The sequence below is a fragment of the Haematobia irritans genome, chromosome 5, assembly GCF_050003625.1.
Source record: "Haematobia irritans isolate KBUSLIRL chromosome 5, ASM5000362v1, whole genome shotgun sequence".
NCBI lineage: Eukaryota > Metazoa > Arthropoda > Insecta > Diptera > Muscidae > Haematobia > Haematobia irritans.
Genome location: NC_134401.1, coordinates 168,014,785 through 168,041,823, shown reverse-complemented (window position 1 = coordinate 168,041,823; position 27,039 = coordinate 168,014,785). Strand labels below are relative to the sequence as shown.

At 32.1% G+C, this 27,039-nt stretch overlaps 1 protein-coding gene across 1 annotated transcript in view; it reads left to right on the top strand.

The window, feature by feature from the left end:
- The window catches only part of dpr1 (defective proboscis extension response 1), a 707,346-nt gene that overhangs the window by 481,126 nt on the left and 199,181 nt on the right, over window positions 1-27,039 (top strand). The window contains exons 5-7 of the mRNA XM_075312145.1: window positions 11,851-11,970; window positions 12,517-12,613; window positions 12,730-12,827. Coding sequence (XP_075168260.1) covers window positions 11,851-11,970; window positions 12,517-12,613; window positions 12,730-12,827 — 315 coding nt within the window. The remainder of the gene's footprint in view (window positions 1-11,850; window positions 11,971-12,516; window positions 12,614-12,729; window positions 12,828-27,039) is intronic.

Here is a 27,039-nt window from a genome sequence, read left to right as displayed (position 1 = left end):
TGTACCAAATGCGGCAAACATAAATTTCAGCTAATGTCTCATGAACACAGGTGCGGAGCGCCAAAAGTGCAGCCATTCCAGGAAACGGAAATGAAATGAAATCTGCAAAGCAATTCGTTAAGGCCACAATTCCCTTAATTGGACAGATGGAATAGGAATTAATTTTGAAAAAAAAAAAAAAAAAAACAAATAACATAACATAAAAACTAATTTTAATAACAGGGAAAAAAATAATGGCAAAATGAATTTAAGTTAACTAAAGCCAATATAATATCGCATATAAATTAATTGTACTAAATTCCATGAAATAAGGCTTCGGAAGAGAAAACGGAACAATAACAATATTTCTTAGAGCACTAAGAAAAAAAAATTCTTGCCCTTAAATTACAAATGTCCCTTTTGCTTAGCTTCCCAGCAAAAAATACTTCAGCAGTAAGAGTTTAGTTACGCTTTTTGGTATACAATAAAGTAGGGAGTGCATCCACACTCAAAAAAAGTTTACTTGGATTCAAAGATTTTGACCTTCCCTTAAAGATTTTGGTATTGATTCCGAGCCAAAGATTCTTCTTCTTTAAAATGAAGAAATTTTTCATCGACCTATCTGGCTGTTAATCTAGAACCAATAAAATTAAAATTAGAATACAGATCTCATTTATCAAATTTGCATTCTCTTTATTAATAATAAAAGTACTCACGTCAAATTATAACGGATACTTCAAAGTAACAAATGTTTTCTTAATTCCAAAAACAAACTTTAAATCAAAGACGCTAAATACTCAAACTAAGTCTTGGCATATATTTGAACCGTTTTTATTATACCCTCCGCCATAGGATGGGGGTATATTAACTTTGTCATTCCGTTTGTAACACATCGAAATATTGCTCTAAGACCCCATAAATTATATATTTTCTGGGTCGTATTGAAATTCTGAGTTGATCTGAGCATGTCCCTCCGTCCGTCCGTCTGTTGAAATCACGCTAACTTCCGAACGAAACAAGCTATCGACTTGAAACTTCGCACAAGTAGTTGTTATTGATGTAGATCAGATGGTATTGTAAATGGGCCATATCGGTCCACTTTTACGTATAGCCCCCATATAAACGGACCCCAAAATTTGGCTTGCCGATCCTCTAAGAGAAGCAAATTTCATCCGATCCGGCTGAAATTTGGTACATGGAGTTGGTATATAGTCTCTAATAACCATGCAAAAATTGGTCCACATCGTTCAATAATTATATATAGCCCCCATATAAACCGATCCCCAGATTTGGTTTGCGGAGCCTCTAAGAGAAGCAAATTTCATCCGATCCGACTGAAATTTGGTACATGGTGTTAATATATGGTCTCTAACAACCACGCAAAAATTGGTCCATATCGGTCCATAATTATATATAGCCCCCATATAAACCGATCCCCATATTTGACCTCCGGAGCCTCGTGAAGAGCAAAATTCAGCCGATTCGGTTGAAATTTGGTATGTGGTGTTAATATATGGCCTCAACCACCCGTGCAAAAATTGGTCGAAATCGGTCCATAATTATATATAGCCCCCATATAAACCCATCCCCAGATTTGACCTCCGGAGCCCCTTGGAAGAGCAAAATTCATCCGATTCGGTTGAAATTTGGTACGTGATGTTAGTACATGATATTTAACAACCATGCCAAAAGTGGTCCATATCAGTCCATAATCATATATAGCCCCCATATAAACCGATCCCGATATTTGGTTATGGAGCCACTTGGAGGAGCAAACTTCATCCGAGTCAGTTGAAATTTGGTACATTGTGCTAGTATATGGCCGTTAACAACCATGCCTAACTAGGTCCGTATCGGTCTATAGTTATATATAGCCCTCAGATAAATAGATCCCCAATCACACAAAAATTGGTCTATATCAAGTTCATAATTGTATATAGCCCACATATAAGCGACCCCCATATTTCAATTCTGGCTCTCTACGTACCGTGCAGAAGTCCATATTGATTCATAATTATTTGTAGACTTACATATACATACGTTTTTTGTCTAATATATAACACGTATGGACTAACACAGAATTTAGAAAACGATGTTAAGAAGTTTTATGATACCACAAGCCAATTAATTCGATTGTGGATGACAGTCTTTCGTAGAAGTTTTTACGCAATCCATGGTGGAGGGTACATAAGATTCGGCCTGACCGAACTTACGGCCGTATATGCTTGTCTTAAATCTAAAGTTTCAATATTTCAGTTAATTTAAGGGCAATTTCTTTACATCAAAAATGTGTTTCTTTACCTTAAGGAAAATTAGCCTTAGTTCAAAGATATGCGACTTTAACGGAGGGACGCAAATTTACAAAATTTGTGCCCTAAATTTAAGGAAAAAAATTTTTGAAACAAAGATTATAAACTTTGTTTTAATTAAAATTTCATTATTTAAAAAAAAAAATTGTTCTAAAATTTAGGTTGTGTAATCTTTAATATCACGTAAATATTTTTTTTTCAGTGCACACTGCATGTATCGGTGGCAATAATGTAAATGATTAATCAAATTAGTTTTTTATGATTCATTTACGTTATTGCAACCAATTCATGCAGTATAGATGCATGAAAGGTAGTGCCAACAATGCTATAAAATAGAAAACTCAAGATTTTATATCACTTCTAAGCAATATTTCTATTAAAATGTGCAATTATATCAGCACTAGGTTAGGTTAGGTTAGGTGGCAGCCCGATGTATCAGGCTCACTTAGACTATTCAGTCCATTGTGATACCACATTGGTGAACTTCTCCCTTATCACTGAGTGCTGCCCGATTCCATGTTAAGCTCAATGACAAGCGACCTCCTTTTTATAGCCGAGTCCGAACGGCGTTCCACCTTGCAGTGAAACCAATTAGAGAAGCTTTGAAACCCTCAGAAATGTCACCAACATTACTGAGGTGGGATAATCCACCGCTGGAAAACTTTTTTGGTGTTCGGTCGAAGCAGGAATCGAACCCACGACCTTGTGTGTGCAGGGCGGGCATGCTAACCATTGCACCACGATGGCTCCCTTATATCAGCACTATGTAGAAGCTGCTCTAAATCGGGACATCGCCCACAAAAGTCAGAGCTAATTCGGTTGTTTTGTAAGCAGTTGGTTAGAAAATGGGATTCTCTGATTTAAAGACTTTTTTAGTTGGCCAAAAGTTTATAAATTGTTCATAGAAAGAGTTTAGTGATTAGGTTTGGGTATCTTTACATAAAAGAAAATTCCATTTGTCTGGATAACTTTATATAAATTAAAATTTAATTGGCTCAATTTACATGAGAAATTTCTTTAATATTATACAGTGTAATAATGTATGCTTTTAACAATGCAAGTGTTTCAAAGAAATACTTTCATTTTTATGTACCCCTTCTGTCGGTAATTTCTTGGGAAATTGTAGCCATCTTTAGATTATAATTTTTTTGTGATTCTTCCAGATTTTTATAAAGCATTTATATACACATAAGAAAATTAAATTCTTTTTGGCTTTCTTTAGGACTTATTTTTCTTCAAATGAATAGAAAAACAAAACTCTCCCATACTCTAACTTCAACCTAATTTCTAAAACATTTCTTAGAAGTGTGTGTGTGTGTGTGTGTGTAAGAGAGAGGGGTGGAATTATTGAATTATATTGAATTTCAAATGTTTAAACAAAATTTTGACTCAAGTATTGTTAAGCAATCCTTCAGTGAATAAATTCCCTTTTTCTGGCACTTTCCAAATATTTTTCAAAGCATTTGAAAAACAAAAGTAATGGGAAAAGTTTGGTGTTCAATGGTTCTAAGATAAAGGGGTTTTGGAAATATTTCAAAGGTTTAAATACTCTTCCATCATAGCGAATGTGCTTATGTATACTCACTAGGAATTCAATAAAAGGGAAAAAGGGACTTAAACTCTATTGTATTTGTGAAAGTAGAGCCAACCCACTATGGCTGGTTTAAATTGCTTGGGTTGGGTTATGTGTTTGGAATTTCAAACATATGCAGATATCAAACAATACTTATTTTCAATATAATACCTCTGCCGGAAGAAATATGCTATGAATACGTTTTCTGCCAAAGAAAAAAGAAAAGAATAAAAGAAATATGAAATATATTTACACAAAAAAACATATTTGGTATGGAAAATAATAAGATTTCATTTCACCTTATGTTTTTTTTCTAGTTTGACTCCATTCTCTATAAAAATTTGTGGTTGTAGTCTTAGAAATCGATATTTCCTTAAAAGTCAAAGGTTATTTTTATTAGATGATAATAAATGGCTGGGTTCTAGTTGGCTTTGTTAATTTAGAGTGGTGGGTATGGTTTCAAAATTGTTCTCTATCGTTATCAATTTCCCCACAAAAAAATAAAATATTCCCTTTCAAAAAATAATTCATTACAATAGCTTAAAATTACAATACATAGAAAAGGGTCTATTTTACAATAGCTCTATGAAATATTTCTTGTGTATATATATTTTAGTTTTAAGCCATTGTAGATAATACTGAGAAATAAGATATTGAAAATGGGACTTAAGGAGCTACACTGTGGTGATGGCTGTAAAAGTTTAGACAAATAAGAAAATTATATCATGAGGAATTTATACATATGGTGTTCCTGTAAATAACATGAAAATCATTTCGAATGAAAAACGGTCTTTCACGGTATTTCTAAATAAAACGTACGTTCATAATCAAAAACAAGTGAGTAAAGTAGAAAGTCGGGCGGGGCCGACTATGTCATACCCTAAATCACCCCTACTGAATTAGTAAACATAAGCATTTGTGGGGTATCATTGGTATAGGTTTTGGAGTATCATTGGTATAGGTTTTGTAGAACATAAAGGGGGAACATATTTACGGGAGTCTTGTCACAATTTGAGCAGAAATGTCTAATATTAAGAGCTATAGTTTATTTTGCACCAAAAGAGTTAGTATGCCACTAATATTGAAAGAGGAAATCGGTCAATTAGTTGTGGGTAATAAATACAAATTTGTAAAAATCGGGCAATAATATTATGTAAGAGCTACATGTAAGTCTAAATACGAGCAGGTGGTAAATCAAAATTTGAAATATGAATAACATAGGTTATTAAATAAGAGTATTATGGCCAAATATGACAAAATCGAGAGATGCATATATATGGCACCTATATCTAAATCTGAACCAATTTGTATAATATTTTGCAGGTATGATTGATACCACAGAAGGTTACCTTGTGTAAAATTTGAGTACGATCAGTTAATAAATGAGGCCCCTATGGTCAAAAATAAGGTTTTTAAGGGCAAATTTTTCAATATCGGGCGATACATATATATGGGAGCTATATCTAAATTTGAACCGATTTCGATGAGATTTCGCACATACAGTTAAAGCTATAGCAGATTACATTTAGCCAACTTTGAGTACTATCGGTTGATAAATAAGGGTTTTTACAGCCAAATTTGGCAAAATCGGACGATACATATATATAGAAGCTATATCTAAATCTGAACCGATTTCGATTATTTTTAGCACATATTGTCAGTACCAGAAAAGATTAGAGTAAGCCAAGTTTGAGTAAGATCGCTTAATAAATAAGGCTTTTATGGCCAAATTTGGGAAAATCGGGCGATAAATATATATGGGAGCTTTAGGGAGATTTAGATATAATCTAAACTATATTACATGTTAGCCTGATACCGAAACAGGCAATTGACGTCCAAAATGCATTATATCTAATTATACAATTTATTCGAGCTTTATGGACAGATATAGATTAAGGATTAAGTTCCTTAATCTATATCTGTCCATAAAGCTCGAATAAATTGTATAATTAGATATAATCTAAACCGATTTCGATGAAATTTTGCAGACTTTAAGGATGATGAAAAAGTTTACGCAAAATTTGATGACGATCGGTTTGTAAAAAAGCGCAACGTGACTCCATTTGTCGAAATCGGGCGATACATATATATGGGAGCTATATCTAAATTTGATCCGATTTCATCCAAATTCAATAGAGTTCGTCCTTGTGCCCAAAAAAACACCCCGTACCAAATTTCATCCAAATCGGTTAATAATTGCGACCGGAATCCTGTGAACAACAAATACATGGACAGACGGACGGACACCAAGCGCTAGATCGACTCCGGAGGTGATTCTGAGTCGATCGGTATATATTTTATGGCGTCTAAAATCAATATTTCTGGTAGGCACATTTTTTGACCGATCAAACTTATTATACCCTGGTTTAGGATATAATGAATATTTTTGAAATTCTTAGAATGAAAAATCATTCATAACGGATCAACCACAGGAACTGTACATGACTAGTTCTTGCACTCAAAAAAAAAAAGTGAACTCTCTATTTCACTAAAGCCAATTTAACTTTATTTTAGTTCACGGAATTATTATATATGGAGAAAGTTTTCTTTACTCTAATAATTTTTTGCGTACGTTAGTTAAATGAACTAAAAAACGGGAAAAAAATATACACAAATGAAGTAAAAAGTTTTACTAAATTCGTACTTCTCACAAAATAGTTCATTATTACTTTAAATTTGTTAATTTTATTACAAATGTGCCCATCATGAATTTCGAATGCCTCTAAAGACATTCTTGCAATCTTGAACTCCATGTTTTTCATTCAAACTACAAAATTTTCTTTAACAAGTGAAAAAAATTAATTATGTCTAATAAATTTTCTTGAATTTGTCGAAAAATATTTACTTATTTTTGTGATATCGGCGCGATGTCAGCGGTTTAGTTAAAATTTTCTAAAAATATTAAAAGAAAATCTAAAAATAACTAAATGTTTTCTTCCTCGTGGGTTCACTGTTTTTTCATGTGTGGTGTTTATGGACCAGTCCTAGTTCTGGTCAAGACGTATGGAAGGGACCGGTTTCTTTAACATGGGTTTGTCATTGATGGGGTTAATTTACACTTTAAGACACGTCTTGGACTCATTCCAAAGGACACGTCCTGGGACAATTTAATAGTAGACCCCATAGACAAGTCCTCATTAACCAGTCTCGGACAAGCTCTTAGGAATCGGTTTCATTTTTGGTTATCCGAATCGCATCTGGAATGAAAAACTTTTGATGTAGATCCAATAAGATTTTTATAATAAGAATGGAAATCAATAAATTATGAGTACTTAAAAACAGTGACAAACTAGATCACCGGTACTAGTCATGTGATAGGTCCGTCAGTGGCAATTTGCACCAATTTCTTGTAGGGATATAACTTTTGACTCCTCTAACTGAATACAAAGACTACAGAGAACAAAAGTTACTTTAACCCTCTAATGCCCAATCCCGCTTTTAGGCGGGCTTCATTAAATAAGGAAGCTTTTAGTAAAACACACCTTAAGTCAACAAAAATGAATAAAATAAAAAGAAAACTTAGTTGAACCTGTTCAAGAGCCTTTGCAACATATACTGAATTTACACATATAAAATTTTCTTGATTAGTTTTCTTGCTTTTGTGTCGTTAGCATTGAATATTTAATCAGCAGACAAAAAAAAATTGGGGCATTAGAGGGTTAATTCCGGTACAGAATTATAAGTTTCACTACACAAGAAGTTATTATGTGGTAATATATAAAAATCCGTTGTTGTTCGCAGTTTTCCCAATAAATTTAAATTTTCAAAATTGTACTGAGTATACAAAATATTAAGCAATATAAGTATACAAAATAAAAATTAAAAAGTTAGCGGCAGAAACCGAAAAAGTATTTTTTAAGTATTTCTTATTTTTTTTTTAATTAAATACGAAATATGGAAATAACTTCACATAGGAAGGAAATCTATCCAGTGGATGCTTAAAAAGATGATTTCTGCCCTATGACACCACTTTCGGATCTAAAAAAACAACATTTTTTAATCTTTTTTTTCAACAGTTTTTATGCATTAAAAAATTATGCTCAAATTAGGCCTTACATTTGAACAAATTAGAATTTCATAAATTTACTTATTTTTACAAACAAATTGTTTAAAAATTTATTCGGTTTTTATACCCTGCGCCACACTTTGAAAGATTGTGCATATGTTTGCAATATCCCGAAGGAGATGCAATAGACACATAGTGTCTTTTTTCAATTATGCTCAGGGCCGACCCTTGAGTCGATCTAAATTTGAACTCCAATTTGTCCTAAATATACAAAGTTTTCCTAGAGAACATCAAATAATTATGTCGAATAAATTTTTCTGAATATGTTGAAAAATATTTACTTAATTTGTCATATGGGAGTTTGAAATACATTTTAGATCAAAATGTTGAAAATTAACTTTTATTTTAAGAAAATTTTACCAAAAATTTACAAAATTAAAATTCCAAATAAATTTGACAAATTTTTTCCCTAATGGTTAAGCAACTTTTTTAGTTTAGTTAACGCATGGGTTTAAGTTAAAATCAAAGATGTTTTTTTCCAGTGAAAAAATATTTACGTGATATTAAAGATTTCGCAACCTAGTTTATAGGATGCGAAATTTACAAAATATTAAGGACAAATTTCTTAAAATAATGAAATTTAATTAAAATAAAGTTTATAATCTTTGCTTCAAAAAATTTTTTTTCATTAAATTTAGGACACATTTGTAAATTTGCGTCCCCCGTTGTAAATTTGCGTCCCCCGTTAAAGTCGCATGTCTTTGAACTAAGGCTAATTTTCCATAAAGTAAAGAAACACATTTTTGATTTAAAGAAATTGTCCTTAAATTAACTGAAATATTGGAACTTTAGATTTAAGATAAAAACGCTTCAAATGTAAGCTTAGACTTATTTTCAAGATTTAGCATCCTTGGTTTAAAATTTTTTGGAATTAAGAAACCATTTTGTACGTTGATGTAATAACGTACTGTAATAATTTGGATTTTTAAGGTGTCATTTCTTTGTCCATGAATAGCTTTATGAATATACCGCGAAAAGTGAATTAAAATTCGATAAATGGAATCTCTATCTTAAATTTAATTTTATTGATCCCAGATTTAAAGCCAGATATGTCGCTAAAAAATGTCTTTATTTTAAAGAAGCCGCATCTTTGGCTCGGAATCAATACCAAAATCCTTAAAGGAAGGTCAAAATCTTTGGATCCCAGTAAAGTTTATTTTGAGTGTATAGAACATTTCCATTTCTATAGAAAATTTCGTCACAATTTTATTTCCAGAGAAAATTTTGTCTAAACTTTATTTCTATACAAAGTTTTGTCAAAATTTGATTTCTATAGAAAATTTTGTCAAAATTTTATTTCTATAGAAAATTTTGTCAAAATTTTATTTTTATAGAGAATTTTGTCAACATTTTATTTCTATAGAAAATTTTGTTAAAATTTTGTTTCTGTAGAAAATTTTGTCATAATTTTATTTCTATAGAAAATTTTGTTAAAATTTTATTTTTATAGAAAATTTCGCCAAAATTTTATTTCTATAGAAAAGTTTGTCAACATTTTATTTCTATAGAAAAGTTTGTCAAAATTTTATTTCTATAGAAAATTTTGTCAACATTTTATTTCTATAGAAAATTTTGTAAAAATTGTATTTCTATAGAAAATTTCGTCAAAATTTTATTTCTATAGAAAGTTTTGTCAAAATTTTATTTCTGTAGAAAATTTTGCCAAATATTATTTCTATAAAAAATTTAGTCACAATTTTATTTCTATAGAAAATTTCGTCAAAATTTTATTTCTATAGAAAATTTTGTCAACATTTTATTTCTATAGAAAATTTTGTCAAAATTGTATTTATATAGAAAATTTTGTCAAAATTTTATTTCTATAGAAAGTCTTGTCAAAAATTTATTTCTATATAGACAATTTTGCAAAATTTTATTTCTATAGAAAAATGTGTCAAAATTTTATTTCTATAGATACTTTTGTCAAAATTTTATTTCTATAGAATATGCTGTCAAAATTTGACTTTTATAGAAAGTTTTGTCAAAATTTATTTCTATAGAAAGGTTTGTCAAAATTTATTTCTATAAAAATTTTTTCCAAAATTTTATTTCTATAGAGAATTTTGTAAAAATTTTATTTCTAAAGAAAATGTTGTCAAAATTTTATTTCTATAGAAAATTTTGTCAAAATTTATTTCTATAGAAAGTTTTGTCAAAATTTATTTCTATAAAAAATTTTTCCAAAATTTTATTTCTATAGAGAATTTTGTAAAAATTTTATTTCTAAAGAAAATTTTGTCAAAATTTTATTTCTATAGAAAATTTTGTCAAAATTGTATTTCTATAGAAAAGTTTGTCAAAATTTTATTTCTATAGAATATGCTGTCAAAATTTGATTTTTATAGAAAATTTTGTCAAAATTTATTTCTATAGAAAATGTTGTCAAAGTTTTATTTCTATATAAAATTTTGTCAACATTTTATTTATATAGAAAATTTTGTCAACATTTTATTTCTATAGTAAATTTTGTCAAAGTTTTATTTCTATATAAAATTTTGTCAACATTTTATTTATATAGAAAATTTTGTCAATATTTTATTTCTATAGACAATTTTGTCAAAATTTTATTTCTATAGAATATGCTGCCAAAATTTTATTTCTATAGAAAATTTTGTCAAAATTTATTTCTATAGAAAATTTTTCCAAAATTATATTTCTATAGAAAATGCTGCCAAAATTTATTTTCTATATATATTCTATATTTTTCCAAAATTATATTTCGTTATTGTTGTTTTTGATCTCAGCTTAAAGCCATGCATTGACTAAACTACAAGTGTAGCTTAACCAAAAGAGGAAAAGTATGCTTGTCAAATTTATTTGGGCAAAGCCCTAGAGACTGCAAGATGGTTGGATGTACAGCTGTTTCGGAATTACCACATTCCTCATCAGCATCCTCTACTTGCAGCAAAACTATCAACCAATTATCAGAATAAATTCGGGTAATTTACTCAACCCAAAGTGAATTATACTTGAACCTTCCGAAAAAGGGTTTGATAGTCGGCTACTACCTAAACAAATTTGCAAGCATATCTCTTTTCCTTTGTCAAACTCAAATCATCGATTTGAATATAGTTGACTGGGTTTGTTTTTGAGCGTGCTTCCTCTATCTTCATTCGTTTTGTTTGTTATTGTTGGCTTCTCTTCAATCGTTATTGTTGTTTTTGATCTCAGCTTAAAGCCATGTTTGTTATTGTTGGCTTCTCTTCAATCGTTATTGTTGTTTTTGATCTCAGCTTAAAGCCATGCATTGACTAAACTACAAGTGTAGCTTAACCAAAAGGGGAAAAATATGCGTGTCAAATTTATTTGGGCAAAGCTCTATAGACTGCAAGATGGTTGGATGTACAGCTGTTTCGGAATTACCACATTCCTCATCAGCATCCTCTACTTGCAGCAAAACTATCAACCAATTATCAGAATAAATACTTTTCCTCCTTTGGTTAAGCTACACTTGTAGTTTAGTCAATGCATGGCTTTAAGCTGAGATCAAAAACAACAATAACGATTGAAGAGAAGCCAACAATAACAAACAAAACGAAAATTATATTTCTATAGAAAATTGAAGTACCTTTTAGTTGGAGAAGAATGTTTCGCAAAATATACCAAAACATTAAGAAGTCTACCAAACAGTAAATAATATACCATTTTTGGTAGATTCTTACCAACTGTGCACGCGGGATCCCATTGCAGTTTTCACTAGTCTCTTCTCATCTTCTCTTTAAAATTTCACATATCTCTCTTTTCTACTAAAATCCATCCACATTGTTTCGATATCGAGAATGTAGAACAGGAATTTAAATTAAATTAAATTTTCCAAAAAAAGAAGCCTTTAATTGTGAGATTTTCTAGGAGTGTTAATAATTTATAAAGCATTTAACACTTTCTCTCATTAATCTTTACACTTTCTCTCTTTCTCTTTGCAGAACTCAAGGCCAACATCATTGGACCCACTGATTTATATGTGAAAAGCGGCAGTGACATAAATTTAACCTGTAAAATTATGCAAGGACCTCATGAATTGGGCAATATATTTTGGTATAAAGGTAATTTAAAATCTCATATCACACAAAAGACACTGAGAACTGTTCATTTTTGTTCAACTCTGCCCGGTAATTTGTCAGACGATTCATTTTGATGGTGAATACGACTGACTGTCCAAACGTAAACGATAATGAGGACAAAACGACAGAGACCACTGAAAGAAGTACCTTCAGAAATGAGCAATTAAAATCAGCTCCCCCTCAACAGAAAAAAAACCAGCGGAGGCAAATTACTAACAAAACCATAAAATAAACGACTGATGACACAGAATTAAAAAAAAAAGAAAAACACTTCCCTTGACCAGTAGCTGTTCCAACTACGGGGCCAGAGATAATGAATGTGTTAATTTAATTGTGGTTTATTATGTCCAATGTAATCACTTTACATTAAAAATAGGATCCTGCCGTTTTCTCTTCTCCGCTTGTAGGATATATATTTTTGTAATTTATTTTTAATAGTTTTTTCCTCTTTTGAGCTCATTTCGTTTTTAATAAATGTTGATTTTAATACCGTCGCTTTTATGTGTTTTTTTTTTTGTGTCATTAAAGGTTTGGAAATAATTGACATGTCCACAAATCAGAATGAAATTGATAGTGGGACCAGAATTACCATGGAAAACGATTGGTCTGATGGCCTGACATCCAGGTAAGTTGTTGTAGTCGCGAGTCGCGAAAGTAAACCAAAAAAAAAAAAAACTTTTATTAAAAGATTACAAGGAATTGACATTGATCTGCATGTATTGTGTCATTTAAATTTTACAGATTGAAAATACGCCGAGCCATGCCAAGTGACACAGGAAACTACACCTGTGTGCCCACGATAGCAAAATCCTCAAGTGTCTACGTTCATGTAATAATAGGTGAGTTTTAATTTAAATTTAACTCTTAATTTTAATTTACAGAAATGGTTAATGGTTTCCATTGGAAGAGAGGGTGAGGGGTTGATTCATTTAAATAAAATGTATAAAAGGTCTGAATAACTGGAACTAAAACAAGTATATACGGCCGTAAGTTCGGCCAGGCCGAAGCTTATGTACCCTCCATCATGGATTACGTAGAAACTTCTTCTAATAACTGCCATCCACAATCGAATTACTTAAGTTGCGGTAACGCTTGTCGATGGCAAGGTATCTTAAAACCTCCTAACACCATCTTCTAAATTGTATGTAAGTCCATACGTACACCCTCACAAAAAATCGCTTCTGTAACATATACTCCCAAACATATTTTGCTTCAAGCATATACATTTTTGGGTATTGCCCAAACATTTATATGTTTGATCTCTTCCAATATATAATATGTTTGAAAGCATATTGGTCTAAACAATATATGTTTGGGTAGTCTAAGTTCCAAACATTTTGTATTTTTGCATCCAAATTCAATAATGTTGTCTTCTAAAAAACAATATGTTATTATGTGAACATATAATATGTTTGGAAGCATTTTGCACCCAAAAATATTATATGCTTAAAAAAATTCTCCCAAACAATATTGTGCTCAAAATTTTATTTATTTATTTATATATTTACAATCATAATGAATTATGAAAATAAACAGGTAATATAGGTGCTAACAACATAGGTTTTCGACCTGAATACTCAAAATTTTGCTTCTGCTTAATTGTATATTCCCCCACATCTTTCTCACTTCCACGAGATTTTTTAGTTCTTAGCACCTTTTTCTGTAATACAAACATTGTAGAAGAAATTATTCAATTTTATGATTTTTATTTTATTTTAATTTTACCTTTTGCCGGACGGGGATTCGAACAGCGGACCACACAGTTTGTAAGGATCAAAGAAGGTTAGGTTAGGTTAGGTTAGGTTATCAAAGAAGTAGCTGATCAATTGCCCAAGGAAAAATAAAATGTTAATTTTGTAATAACAAGCAACCACCAACTTAATTCAATATCGCTCCCTGTTAAATAGCGCTCCAAGCTACTAAACACATATATGTTTATAGGCTATTTCTAAATTAATATATGTTTGCATCCAAGCATATTATATTTACAAACATTTTATGTCCCAAACATAATATGTTCTAACATATTAACATATATGTCCCAAACATGTTATGCTAGTTTATGAACATTATATGCTTGCACTCAAAAATATTGTGTTTAAAAATTTGTGTTCCAAACTTATAATGTTTATAGCCAAACATATGAAAAACAGTCTTTTTCAACCGTGTAGTATATATTAAATCAAAAAAGATCGATCCAAAACGTATATAATTCAGTTTGGCAAAGTAGACATAAAATTTTGACAAAATTTTCTACAGAAAAAAAAATTTAACAAAATTTTCTATAGAAATAAAATTTTCACAAAATTTTCTATAGAAATAAAAATGTTGACAAAATATTCTATAGAAAGTAAATTTTGACAAAAAATTCTACAGAAATAAAATTTTAACAAAATTTTCTATAGAAATAAAATCTTGGTAGATTATTTGTGGCTCGACTGGCAACCATGATTATGAACCGAATAAAACTTGAACAAAATTTTCTATAGAAATAAAATTTTGACAAAATTTTCTATAGAAATAAAATTTTGACAAAATTTTCTATAGAAATAAAATTTTGAAAATTATGAAAATTTTATTATGAACCGAATAAAATTTTAACAAAATTTTCTCTAGAAATAAAATTTTGACAAAATTTTCTATAGAAATAACATTTTGACAAAATCTTCTATAGAAATAAACTTTTGGTAGATTTTTTTTGGCTCTTGTGGCAACCATGATTATGAACCGATATGGACCAATTTTTGTGTGATTGGACCAATTTTGGTATGGTTGTTAGCGACCATATACTAACACCACGTTCCTAATTTGAACCGGATCGGATGAATTTTGCTCCTCCAAGAGGCTCCGGAGGTCAAATCTGGAGAACGTTTTATATGGGGGCTATATATAATTATGGACCGATATGGACCAATTCTGGCACGGTTGTTAAAGATCATATACTAACACCATGTTCCAAATTACAACCGGCTTGGATGAAATTTGCTTCTCTTGGAGACTTCGCAAGCCAAATCTGGGGATCGGTTTATATGGGGGCTATATATAATTATGAAGCGATGTAGACCAATTTTTGCATGGTTGTTAGAGACCATATACTAACATCATGTACCAAATTTCAGCCGGATCGGATGAAATTTTCTTCTCTTTGAGGCTCCGCAAGCCAAATCTGGGGATAGGTTTATATGGGGGCTATATATATATATATAATTATGGACCGATGTGGACCAATTTTTGCATGGTTGTTAGAGACCATATACCAACACCATGTACCAAATTTCAGCCGGATCGGATGAAATATGGTTCTGTTAGAGGCTCCACAAGCCAAATCTGAGGGTCCCTGTATATGGGGGCTATACGTAAAAGTGGACCGCTATGGCCCATTTTCAATACCATCCGACCTACATCGATAACAACTACTTGTGCCAAGTTTCAAGTCGATAGCTTGTTTCGTTCGGAAGTTAGCGTGATTTCAACAGACGGACGGACGGACGGACATGCTTAGATCGACTCAGAATTTCACCATGACCCAGAATATATATACTTTATGGGTTCTTAGAGCAATATTTCGATGTGTTACAAACGGAATGACAAAGTTAATATACCCCCATCCTATGATGGAGGGTATAAAAATGCTAAATTTTGTTGAAATAAATAAGTAATACAATATATATTTTTTTTATTTTGGCCAGGCATCTAAAAAAATAAATTTTAAATAAATAAAATTTATAAAAATTCTACATTTTTGGTGAAATGAGTAAGCCCTTCAATAACTAAACAAATAATATATTATATTTGAATTTTTATAAAAATTCTACATTTTTGGTGAAATGAGTAAGCCCTTCAATAAATAAAAAAATAATATATATTTTTTAATTTTGACCAGATATCTAAAAACCCCAGACATTGATTGGATCAAGTAAATTTATAAATAGAAATAAAATTTACACTGAAAATGTACATTTGATGAGAGGTGACTTTTCTTATGTATTTTGATCTGCTGCATTCGAAAATGAAGGTTAAAATTTTTTTTATAAATATGAGGCACTCACCCACACAAAAATGCCAGTTGGCCAAACAAACATGCGTATTTGTGTGGGTGATTGGGTCATATTTATATGATTTATATGACATCGGATTTATTCACTCAATTGCCTAATTTTATTTTGTAAACTAGTGTAATTATGTTTTTTTTTTTTAATTTTGGCCAAACATCTAGAACAACATGACTTCGTTTATAAAAACTTAATTTGGAAATTAAAAAATTTTAAATATATTCCCTGTAGATATATGGTTTTGTGCAATATTTTTCCACATAGTCTCCCATAACAAGGCTTCAACATTTTTTTTTTTCATGCAATTTGTCTGAACTATAGATACATTTTTTAATTTATTTCTATTAGAGTAACCACCCCAGATTATTGTTTTCATTTTCTATTTTGTCTATTCCTTTCGATTGGATTGATATAAAATTTCGTTCGGCAGGATATTTTCCCTGCTGCGAGGCGGATATTCATTGTCATTGTTTTTGTTTTTGCATACTGTCTATGTTTAGACAAGTGGAAATTTATGATAACAGTCCTTGAAGGGAATTTTCCTATAGAATCTAAAATTTCAAAGTCCTTGAGCAAGACAGATGGGGGGTTTGGAAAACATTTTTTTTAATATATTAAAAGTAAAGTAAATTTACAATCTAGAAGCAAAAAAAAACGAAGTATATTTGCAATAGCAAGCGTAGCAAGGTCAATTGACTGAAAGCCCATTCATAAGAAATATGAACAAATCTACCCGATAAAAATAAACAAATGTCATATAAACTATGAATGGAAATTTTATAGACATTCATATTGAGTGAATAGAAAATTTACCTGTTCCAAAGAACAATGTTTGATATCTGTTAGTGATTGTAATCACTGAAGGTGATGGTTCGCGGCAGTGTAATAACCTAGAAATCCTTCAGTTTGTTAATGGAAAATGAAGAAAAAGTATGAAATTAAATGTACACTGAAAAAATATTATCGTAAGAAAAAAGATTTAAAATTCCAAGAATAAATTCCGTTTGCCAGATTTGTAGAAGAGCTTTTCTCTGATACAAAGATTTTTTCTTGACCTAAAGGCGCAAGACGCTTTGGCCTTAGAGTTAGGTAATGTGGTTTTTAAATGGTTATCTTCCAATAGAAAAATATCGATTGAATTAAGAACAATTTGATTTTCATAAATCTCAAAAATTGTTCATTATTCATTTCAATCAATTTGTTTTCAAATTCAATATTTTTGTAGTTATACTACAAAGCTAAAAAGCGTTCCAAAATTCAACACTTTATTTTAAGGAATCTTTTTACGATGCGTTTAAAACGTTTATAAGACTTTCACGTTAAAAGATGGAAACAGACAGAAAAACGAATAAATTAATATTTGTGTCCTTGTATCAAGTAGACATAACCTAAATTTAAGAAAACATTGTATTTTAAATGTTTCCTTAGTGTAAAATCTCGCTTCATTGGCTCGGAATCAATACCAGATTAATTTAAGTAAAACCAAAATTGTTGAAATTGCACCCAGAGAAAGAATATGATCACTCCAAAAATGTTTCAAGAGCAAAATGTTATTTTTTTTTCGGTGAACAAGGAACATTTTTGCCACAAAAGCTTATCCATTTTCGTTTCAGTGTAGTATGTGAGAATTTTTCCACCTTGCCAAGTCACCCGTTGGCTATTTGTTCATATGAAATTAACTTTACATAAAGACCATTGCAAGTTTCTAAGAATGGGAGAAAAAACAAGTATATACTGCCGTAAGTTCGGCCAGGCCGAATCTTATGTACCCTCCACCAAGGATGACATAGGAACTTGTACTAAAAACTGTCATGCACAATCGAAATACTTGGGTTGCGATAACACTTGTCGATGGCAAGGTATCTTAAAACTTCTGAACACCGTCTTCTAAATTGTAAGTTAGCCCATACGGGGTATACATTAAACAAAACAGGCCGATTAAATAGGTATATACATCAGTTTGAAAAAAAATTCTACAGAAATAAAATTTTGACAAAATTTTCTATAGAAACAACATCTTGACAAAATTTTCTATAGAAATAAAATCTTGACAAAATTTTCAATTTTAATAAAATTTTGACAAAATTTTCTATAGAGATAAAATTTTGACAATATTTTCTAATGAAATAAAATGTTGACAAAATTTTTTACAATAATAAAATTTTGACAAAATTTTCTATAGAAATAAAATTTTGGTAGATTATTTTTGGAGATCGGCTATATATAACTATAGACCGATATGGACCAATTTTGGCATGGTTTTCAGCGGCCATATATTAGCGCAATGCACCAAATTTCGCGACGTAACAAATTTCAACCTGATCGGATGAATTTTGGTCCTCCAAGAGCTCCGGAGGTCAAATCTGGGGATCGGTTCATATGGGAGCTATATATAATTAAGACCGGTATGGATCAATTTTTGCATGGTTTTTAGAGACCATATACTAACACCACGTACCAAATTTTAACCGGATAGGGTGAATTTTGCTCTACCAAGGGGCTCCGGATGTCAAATCTGGGGATCGGTTTATATGGGGGGGGGGGGGCCGATGTGGAACAATTTTTGCATGGTTGTTAGGTACCATATACTAACAGCATAAACCAAATTTCAGGCGGATCGGATGAAATTTGCTTCTCTTAGAGGCTCCGCAAGCCAAATCTGGGGATCGGTTTATATGGGGGCTATATATAATTATGGATCGATATGGACCAATTTTTGCATGGTTGTTAGAGACTATATACTAACACCACGTAACAAATTTCAACCGGATCGGATGAATTTTTCTCCTCCAAGAGGCTCCGCAAATCTGAGCGTCGGTTTATATGGGGGCTATTCGTAAAAGTTCAATAACAACTACTTGTGCCAAGTTTCAAGTCGTTAGTTTGTTTCGTTCGGAATTTAGCGTGATTTCAACAGACGGACGGACGGACATGCTTAGATCGACTCAGAATTTCACCACGACCCAGAATATATATACTTTATGGGGTCTTAGAGCAATATTTCGATGTGTTACAAACGGGATGACAAAGTTAATATACCCCCATCCTATGGGTGGGGGGTATAAAAATAATCTAGGACGGTTCCACAAATAATAATAAAAGATGCACTTTTCATTAAAGAGAAAAAAACTGGAGGCCAAATGTGGACAAGATTTGGGCGACCGTTGTCAACTTTTGAGAGGTTTCACTATAAATTTTATTATCACAAACGTTATTGAAATAAATGCTCCTTTTTTATTATTTTGAATGTTTTGAAAAAGAATCAAATTTATCTATTTTCAAGGGAGAATTTATTTTATGTGCAGAAATATGGGGCTTACTCTTACATTAGGATTTGTTTTTGGAATTTTATACTTTACATACGTAATTAAAATTTTTGAAAAAAAAAGTCATTCCAACTGCACACATAGAAGGAATATGATCACCTCAAACATATTAGAAAAGCAAAATATTATTTTTAAACTAAGACTATTTTTATCGCAAAAATGTTGTTTTCTCGCGTCGTCCAAAACTAACCCTGCTCTTGAAATATATTTGTGGTACTCATCTTCCTTATGTTGGTGTATTCTAAAAATTAAACTACGGAGCGAAATTGGTTAAAACTTGGTTTACATTTGGATAAAATACAAAAAATGTGTACATAAATAATATATGTAGGCTGTACAATTTGTATAAAAGTTACTTTACTAAAAAAAAAAGCATGACGCTTTACCACTTTTCTAATTTTAAAATATATGAACTATTATTCTGCTTATGAGAACATATTCGAATACTAAATTATTAAACTTAAGGATACATTAATGGCAATGTGTGAGAATATGGCGCCTGTAGAAAGAGCAAAAGGCAAACAACAATAAGGGGTGCTTACATGGTCGATCACCTTGTGTCGCACATGAGAACTTTTTTGTTTTGCTGTGAATAGAAGAAACAAACACATAACATATATGTGCTATTCCACGATAAATTCAGTGGGAACTTTTTAAACTTTTCTTTTTCACTACCGAAATAAACCTAATTGTAAAAACTTTAAATTTTCTACTGATTTTACTAGTAATAATAGCATGTGGAGCAAACATTGTCATTTTGAGGACCTACCTCAATTACTTCAAGAGTTATATGAGCTTGGTCTGAAAACTTGATTCTTGAATTGTGACCAAATGGCCTTACGAAAAGAAGCGGGAGCCACCGTGGTGCAATGGCGGGAGCCACCGTGGTGCATGCCCGCCTTGCATACACAAGGTCGGGGGTTCGATTCCTGCTTCGACCGAACACCAAAAAGTTTTTCAGCGGTGGATTATCCCACCTCAGTAATGCTGGTGACATTTCTGAGGGTTTCAAAGCTTCTCTACGTGGTTTCACTGCAATGTGGAACGCCGTTCGGACTCGACTATAAAAAGGAGGTCCCTTATCATTGAGCTTAACATGGAATCGGGCAGCACTCAGTGATAAGAGAGAAGTTCACCAATGTGGTATCACAATGGACTGAATTGTCTAAGTGAGTCTGATAGATCGGGCTGCCACCTAAACCTAACCTAACCTACGAAAAGAAGCGCTATTTGGTCTATAATATCTTTGAAAATGTGAGAAAAAATACAAAAAAAAAAAAAAAACACGGAAGAGTATCAGCTATTGAATGAATGTCCATTTACTAGAAACATACAGTAGAAACATTGTCTCAAATTTTCATATTTTTCGTTTATTGTTAAAGAAGTTTATAAAAATTAATTTTAGTGCTCACCAATATGGAAAATATTTATCGCTTATTTAGACTAAAGCCTCTACTTTAAAATAACATCGACAAATAAATCGAAACTAAGTGCGAAAATAGAATTTGGTGCCTTTTTCGAATGTCCTTCTAAGTGGACATCGGTAGTGAAAGGGTTAATACTGATTTTAAAATGAATGTTTTTTATCTTCATAAAGTAAATGTTCACATCCGGAATTAGAATGATCAAGACCGGTGGACCGGTTTGTCTTAATACACCGATTGTCAGTCCCATTTTCGGTGGACCAGTAGAACCGTTGTTTTCGAGGCCTCAACAAACAGCTTTCCGATTTTATATTTTACAATTTAATGGCAAAATTAGACAAATACAACTGGGAAAATTAAAGAACTGCTATGAAATTAACGTACATTTGAATTAAAAAAAAAAAAACAAGTAAGGAAAGTTTAAAGTCGGGCGGGGCCGACTATATTATACCCTGCACCACTTTGTAAATTCACATTTTCGATTATATATCAAATCCGTCAAATATTTTGGGTGCTATATATACAAATACATACATTTAAATCTGACTCCATCAGAATCAAATTTATAATCTAACATAAAATTTAAGTCTGCTAATATCCTGGGATGGTACACTATGTTAGCAAAAAAATATGGGAAACATTTTAATCTGAATCAATTTTGAGGCAACTTCGTAAAAGTGTATTTATGTTTTATTGGTCGATAGATATGTATTAGAAATAAAGGAAAATTTTAGTCACCTTTACAAGTTTTCGACTTAGCAGTGGCGATTTTATAAGGAAAATGTGGGTATTTTGGTCATTTTTGCCCAAATCGGAAAAGCATATATATGGAAGCTATATAGAAATCTGAACGGATTTCAACCAAACTTGACATGCATACATAGTATTTTAATTCTACTTCCTGTGCAAAATTTCACGTAAATCGGACTACAACTTTGAACTCTTTTGTCATATGACGGAAAATCAGGCGAAAGATATATATGGGAGCTATATCTAAATCTGAACCGATTTCAATAAAATTTAACACACTTGACTACACTACTAATTGTACTCCTAGTGCACAATTTCAATCAAATTGGGCTAAAACTCTTGCTTCTGGGGCCATATAAGTCTATATCGTGCGAAAGATATATATGGGAGCTATATCTAAATTTGATCCGATTTTAATCAAATTTTGCACACGACACAAACATAACACTTGGCCGTATAGTCGACCAAGTGTTATGTTTGTGTAAAATTTCAAGCAAATCAGGGTAAAACCCTGGCTTCTGGGTCCATATGAGAGCATATCGGGCGAAAGATATATATGGGAGCTATATCTAAATCTGAACCAAAATCAATAGGGTTCTATTCTGACCCAAAACAAGAACTTGTGCCAAATTTGAAGACGATTGGACTTAAACTGCGACCTAGATATTGATCACAAAAATGTGTTCACAGACAGACGGATGGACGGACATGGATGTATCGACTCAGGAGCCCACCCTTAGCATTTTTGCCAAAGACACCATGTGTCTATCTCGTCTCCTTCTGGGTGTTGCAAACATATGCATTAACTTATAATACCCTTTTCCACAGTGTTGCGCAGGGTATAAAAATGTGTTCAACTTTAATAAATTATTGAATTAGCTTTTTTCCTTGAACTTTTGTGACAATAAAATAAGGATGTCCTTTCAAAATTGCGTATTTGTATGAAAACCGTTTATGCCGGTTATAGTAGTGTAATACGTATAGACTGATCCACTTTAATGGCCTTTTTTTATGGGCTTTTTTTAATGGGCTTTTTTTAATGGGCTTTTTGTGATAGGTCATAAGGTCATCAAAAAAAATTTTCCCTGTATGTATGAGTGTCATTGTATTGAATGCATTGGCTGGCGGTGTGGTGCATGTGCATGTATCGTGAAGATGAGATAGGGATGGGGAGAGATAAGAGTTTGGCTGTTGGGAAAAGTGTGTGGAGTTTTCTGATCGCCTAGTATTGAACAATCGTTGAAACCTAGATTTGGTGTTTATTTATGTGCCATAGAATTCGCTGTTGAGAATGCTATTGATTTGTTTAGCATTCTAAAATGGGAGACAAAGTGACCGTCTGAGATTCTGAAGAAATGCATGTGCATGTGTCGTGAAGATGAGATAGGGAGGGGGTGAGATAAGATTTTGGCTGTTGGGAAATTTTGTGTTATTCGATTTGATTTCTTGGTTGACTGTGTGGAGTTTTCTGATCGCCTAGTATTGAACAATCGCTGAAACCTAGATTTGGTGTTTGTTTATGTGCCATAGAAGAAGCGATAGGGTGAAGAGATAAGTGATTCACTGTTGAGAATGCTATTGATTTGTTTAGCATTCTAAAATGAGAGACAGAGTGATCGTCTGAGATTCTGAAGAAATGCATGTGCATGTACATGTATCGTGAAGATAAGGTTTTTGAAGGGGGTGAGATTGGCTGTTGGGAAAATTTGAGTTATTCGATTTGATTTCTTGGTTGGCTGTGTGGATTTTTCTGATCGCCTAGTATTGAACAATCGTTGAAACCTAGATTTGGTGTTTATATATGTGCCATAGAAGAAGGGATAGGGTGAAGAGATAAGTGATTCGCTGTTGAGAATGCTATTGATTTGTTTAGCATTCTAAAATGGGAGACAAAGTGACCGTCTGAGATTCTGAAGAAATGCATGTGCATGTGTCGTGAAGATGAGATAGGGAGGGGGTGAGATAAGATTTTGGCTGTTGGGAAATTTTGTGTTATTCGATTTGATTTCTTGGTTGACTGTGTGGAGTTTTCTGATCGCCTAGTATTGAACAATCGCTGAAACCTAGATTTGGTGTTTGTTTATGTGCCATAGAAGAAGCGATAGGGTGAAGAGATAAGTGATTCACTGTTGAGAATGCTATTGATTTGTTTAGCATTCTGAAATGAGAGACAGAGTGATCGTCTGAGATTCTGAAGAAATGCATGTGCATGTACATGTATCGTGAAGATAAGGTTTTTGAAGGGGGTGAGATTGGCTGTTGGGAAAATTTGAGTTATTCGATTTGATTTCTTGGTTGGCTGTGTGGATTTTTCTGATCGCCTAGTATTGAACAATCGCTGAAACCTAGATTTGGAGGAAGAAGGTGTAGGGGGAAGAGATAAGTGTTTCACTGTTGGGAAATCCTATTGATTTGTTTGTCATTGCACAGAATGACCACCCAAGATGTATATGTATCGTGAAGATAAGGTATGGAGGGGGGTGAGATAAGATTTTGGCTGTTGGGAAAATTTGAGTTATTCGATTTGATTTCTTGGTTGACTGTGTGGAGTTTTCTGATCGCCTAGTAAGATGTAAACATTGATGTCTAATTGCATACAAAATATCTATGAAAATCAGGCAATGTGTCTATTTGTTTAGATTTTTTATTTATTTGTTACTTTTGAGAAGAAATGTGTATTTATAAAGGGATAAATATCTCATTCCTCGAAGAAATATATAGTATATTCATTTGAAATTTTAGTTCCCAATTGAATTCTAAACCCCGACTTAGCAATTCATATGCACGGAGTTTTACGTTGTGAATACAACATTTAAAAAAACTGAAAAAAAAAAACAGAATTTTGTTAATTTTTTTGGTGTTTTACAAAAAAAAAAAAAACAAACGAAAAAAAAAACAGAAACGGACACGTTGTGAAAAAAAAACAACATTTGTTAACAAACAAAAAAAAAACAGAAACGGACGTTGTGAATTTTTTTGGTGTTATACAAAAAAAAAAAATAAATAAATAAATAAATCAAAACACGTAAAATACGTTGAGACTTTTTGTTGCAAAATAATAAATATAAACAAAAAAGAAAAGAATCGTACCTTTTAAGAAAAAATTGCGATTTGTTTCTTGTGCTGCAAAAATAATTAATAAAAGTTTTATTTATAAAAATTTAAAAAAGAAATATTTGAAAGAACTTTAAACAAAATGGAATCCCAAATGTTGACGTGCAAAGTATGCAGAAAAATGTTCAAAAGCCAAAATACACTCCAAAAACATTTGCAGACACACAAAACGTGTAGTTTATGTGGTTTGATGGTGCGAAATGTCTATGCATTGAAATTACATATGGAAATTCACCAAGCGACAATGCATAGACAAGGTTTTGGACAACAACAGGAACAACAACAGCAACAACAACAGCAACAACAACAACAACAGCTACAACACATAAACATGTCCGTGGGAGGTGGAATCTACCCCCAACAACAATATAATTGGGATCAGCAACCAGGGCTTAATCCAGGGTCCCAACAACAACAACATTTTAACTTGCTGCAGCATCCAGGACCTATCTTTCATCAACAATTGCTGCAGCAAAATCAAAACTTGGAGCAACACTCAAACATATTTGAGCAGCAACAGTTTAATTTTGACCAGCAACCAGGGCCTAGTCATGGTCAGAGGAATTTAAATAAAGTATGTGAAATATGCAACGTCTATGTAAACCCAATGAATTGGTTCAAACATCACCAGTCTCCGAAACACATACAAAAAAGTGATGTTATTATAAATAACCAATTTAGACAGACGATGACAGGATTTAAAAATCGTGTAGGAACTTATACGTACCTAACCGATATGAATACCATAGATATAAATGAGGTATTCGAAGAATGTAACAAGAGTTTACACCTGTTAATTTTAAATTCACTGGCGAAGAATAAAAGTCTGAAGATAAATATCCAACTAATTGGGGAATACATAAAGTTGGGTGGTGAAGAGCTCCAAATGCAACACATGTACCATGTGTCCAAAATGTAGAGACTGGTTATGTCAGACAACATTGAGGATTTCATTAAAAGGCATATTGAGGAAATAAAGAGTCAAATGGCGGATTTCCAGGAAAGAGACTCTGGATGGACTTTGACTCGAATTGAAAAATTTGAAATCAACATCAACAAATGGTCTGGCTTTTGTGGTTCCCAATATATTCCAACGCCACCAAAATTATATTCGAAAAAAGCATGTATCAATGTCAGAAATACGGATGAATACTGCTTCAAATGGAGTGTCATTTCGGCGTTAACTTCCCCAAAGCCGACCCACCCAACGCGAACTTCATCCTATCGAGTAGATATCAGGCAGCAGAATATTTTGTTAGAAAACAATATAAATTTAAATTTTGAAGGGCTAGAATTCCCTATGCCTGTGCAAGAAATCCCAAAATTTGAAAAGCTGAACCCAGGAGTTAGTATTAATGTATATGGGTATAACCGGAAAGATGACACTGTCATCGGGCCATACCACATATCCCAGAATGTTGTTCCAAATGGGGTACACATTAACTTGTTGTTGTTGGAGAGTGGGGGTAAAGCACATTATATTTGGATTAAAGACATGTCAAGGTAAGAGTGGAGTTTTCTGATCGCCTAGTATTGAACAATCGCTGAAACCTAGATTTGGTGTTTGTTTATGTGTCATAGAAAAAAGGGGTAGGGTGAAGAGATAAGTGTTTCACTGTTGAGAATGCTATTGATTTGTTTAGCATTCTAAAATCAGAGGCAGAGTGTCTGTCCATGGGCCTTTTTTTTTTTTAATGGGCTTTCTATGATAGGTCGCAAGGTCATTCAAAAAATCTTCGGACTGAGAAATGAAAACGAATATTTGTGTTATTCGTTTTCATTTCTTGATTGGCTGTGTGGAGTTTTCTGATCGCCTGGGATTGAACAATCGCTTATAAAAGCCATATGCTCTCTGGAATTATACCACAGTTCAGAAAACGTAATTGAATTAGAGTAAATAAATAAATAAATATGTCCGGTGCTATAGATGTCGTGTCCATTTTCAATGAAAAAAATTTAAAACGTATCCTACATATTAAGGATATGGTTACACATAAGGACTATTCTATTGAAGGATGCTATAGGACAACTACAAAGTATGGGGATTCTATAGTGCTGCGTTTGGTGGATGATCAAATCTTATATTTACCCAAAAGATTTAACAGCCTGGATGATGATACAATTCAACGTATAGATTCTGGAGAATTTTCTGTTTCAAAAGTGTCTATTTCAGACGATAAGGAGAATCCAATTAGCAGATTGGAGTTGAAACAGTGTTTGTCCTCCGATCCATTTTACGCACCATATTAATTATTAAAAGAAAAAAATGAAAATTTTAAATAAAGAATGAAATTCGAAACAAAACCATTGTGTTTTTTTTCTTGTCAATTTTTAGAATTTGTCATAGGGTTTGAGAAACAACAAACATGCAATAGAAATCGCATT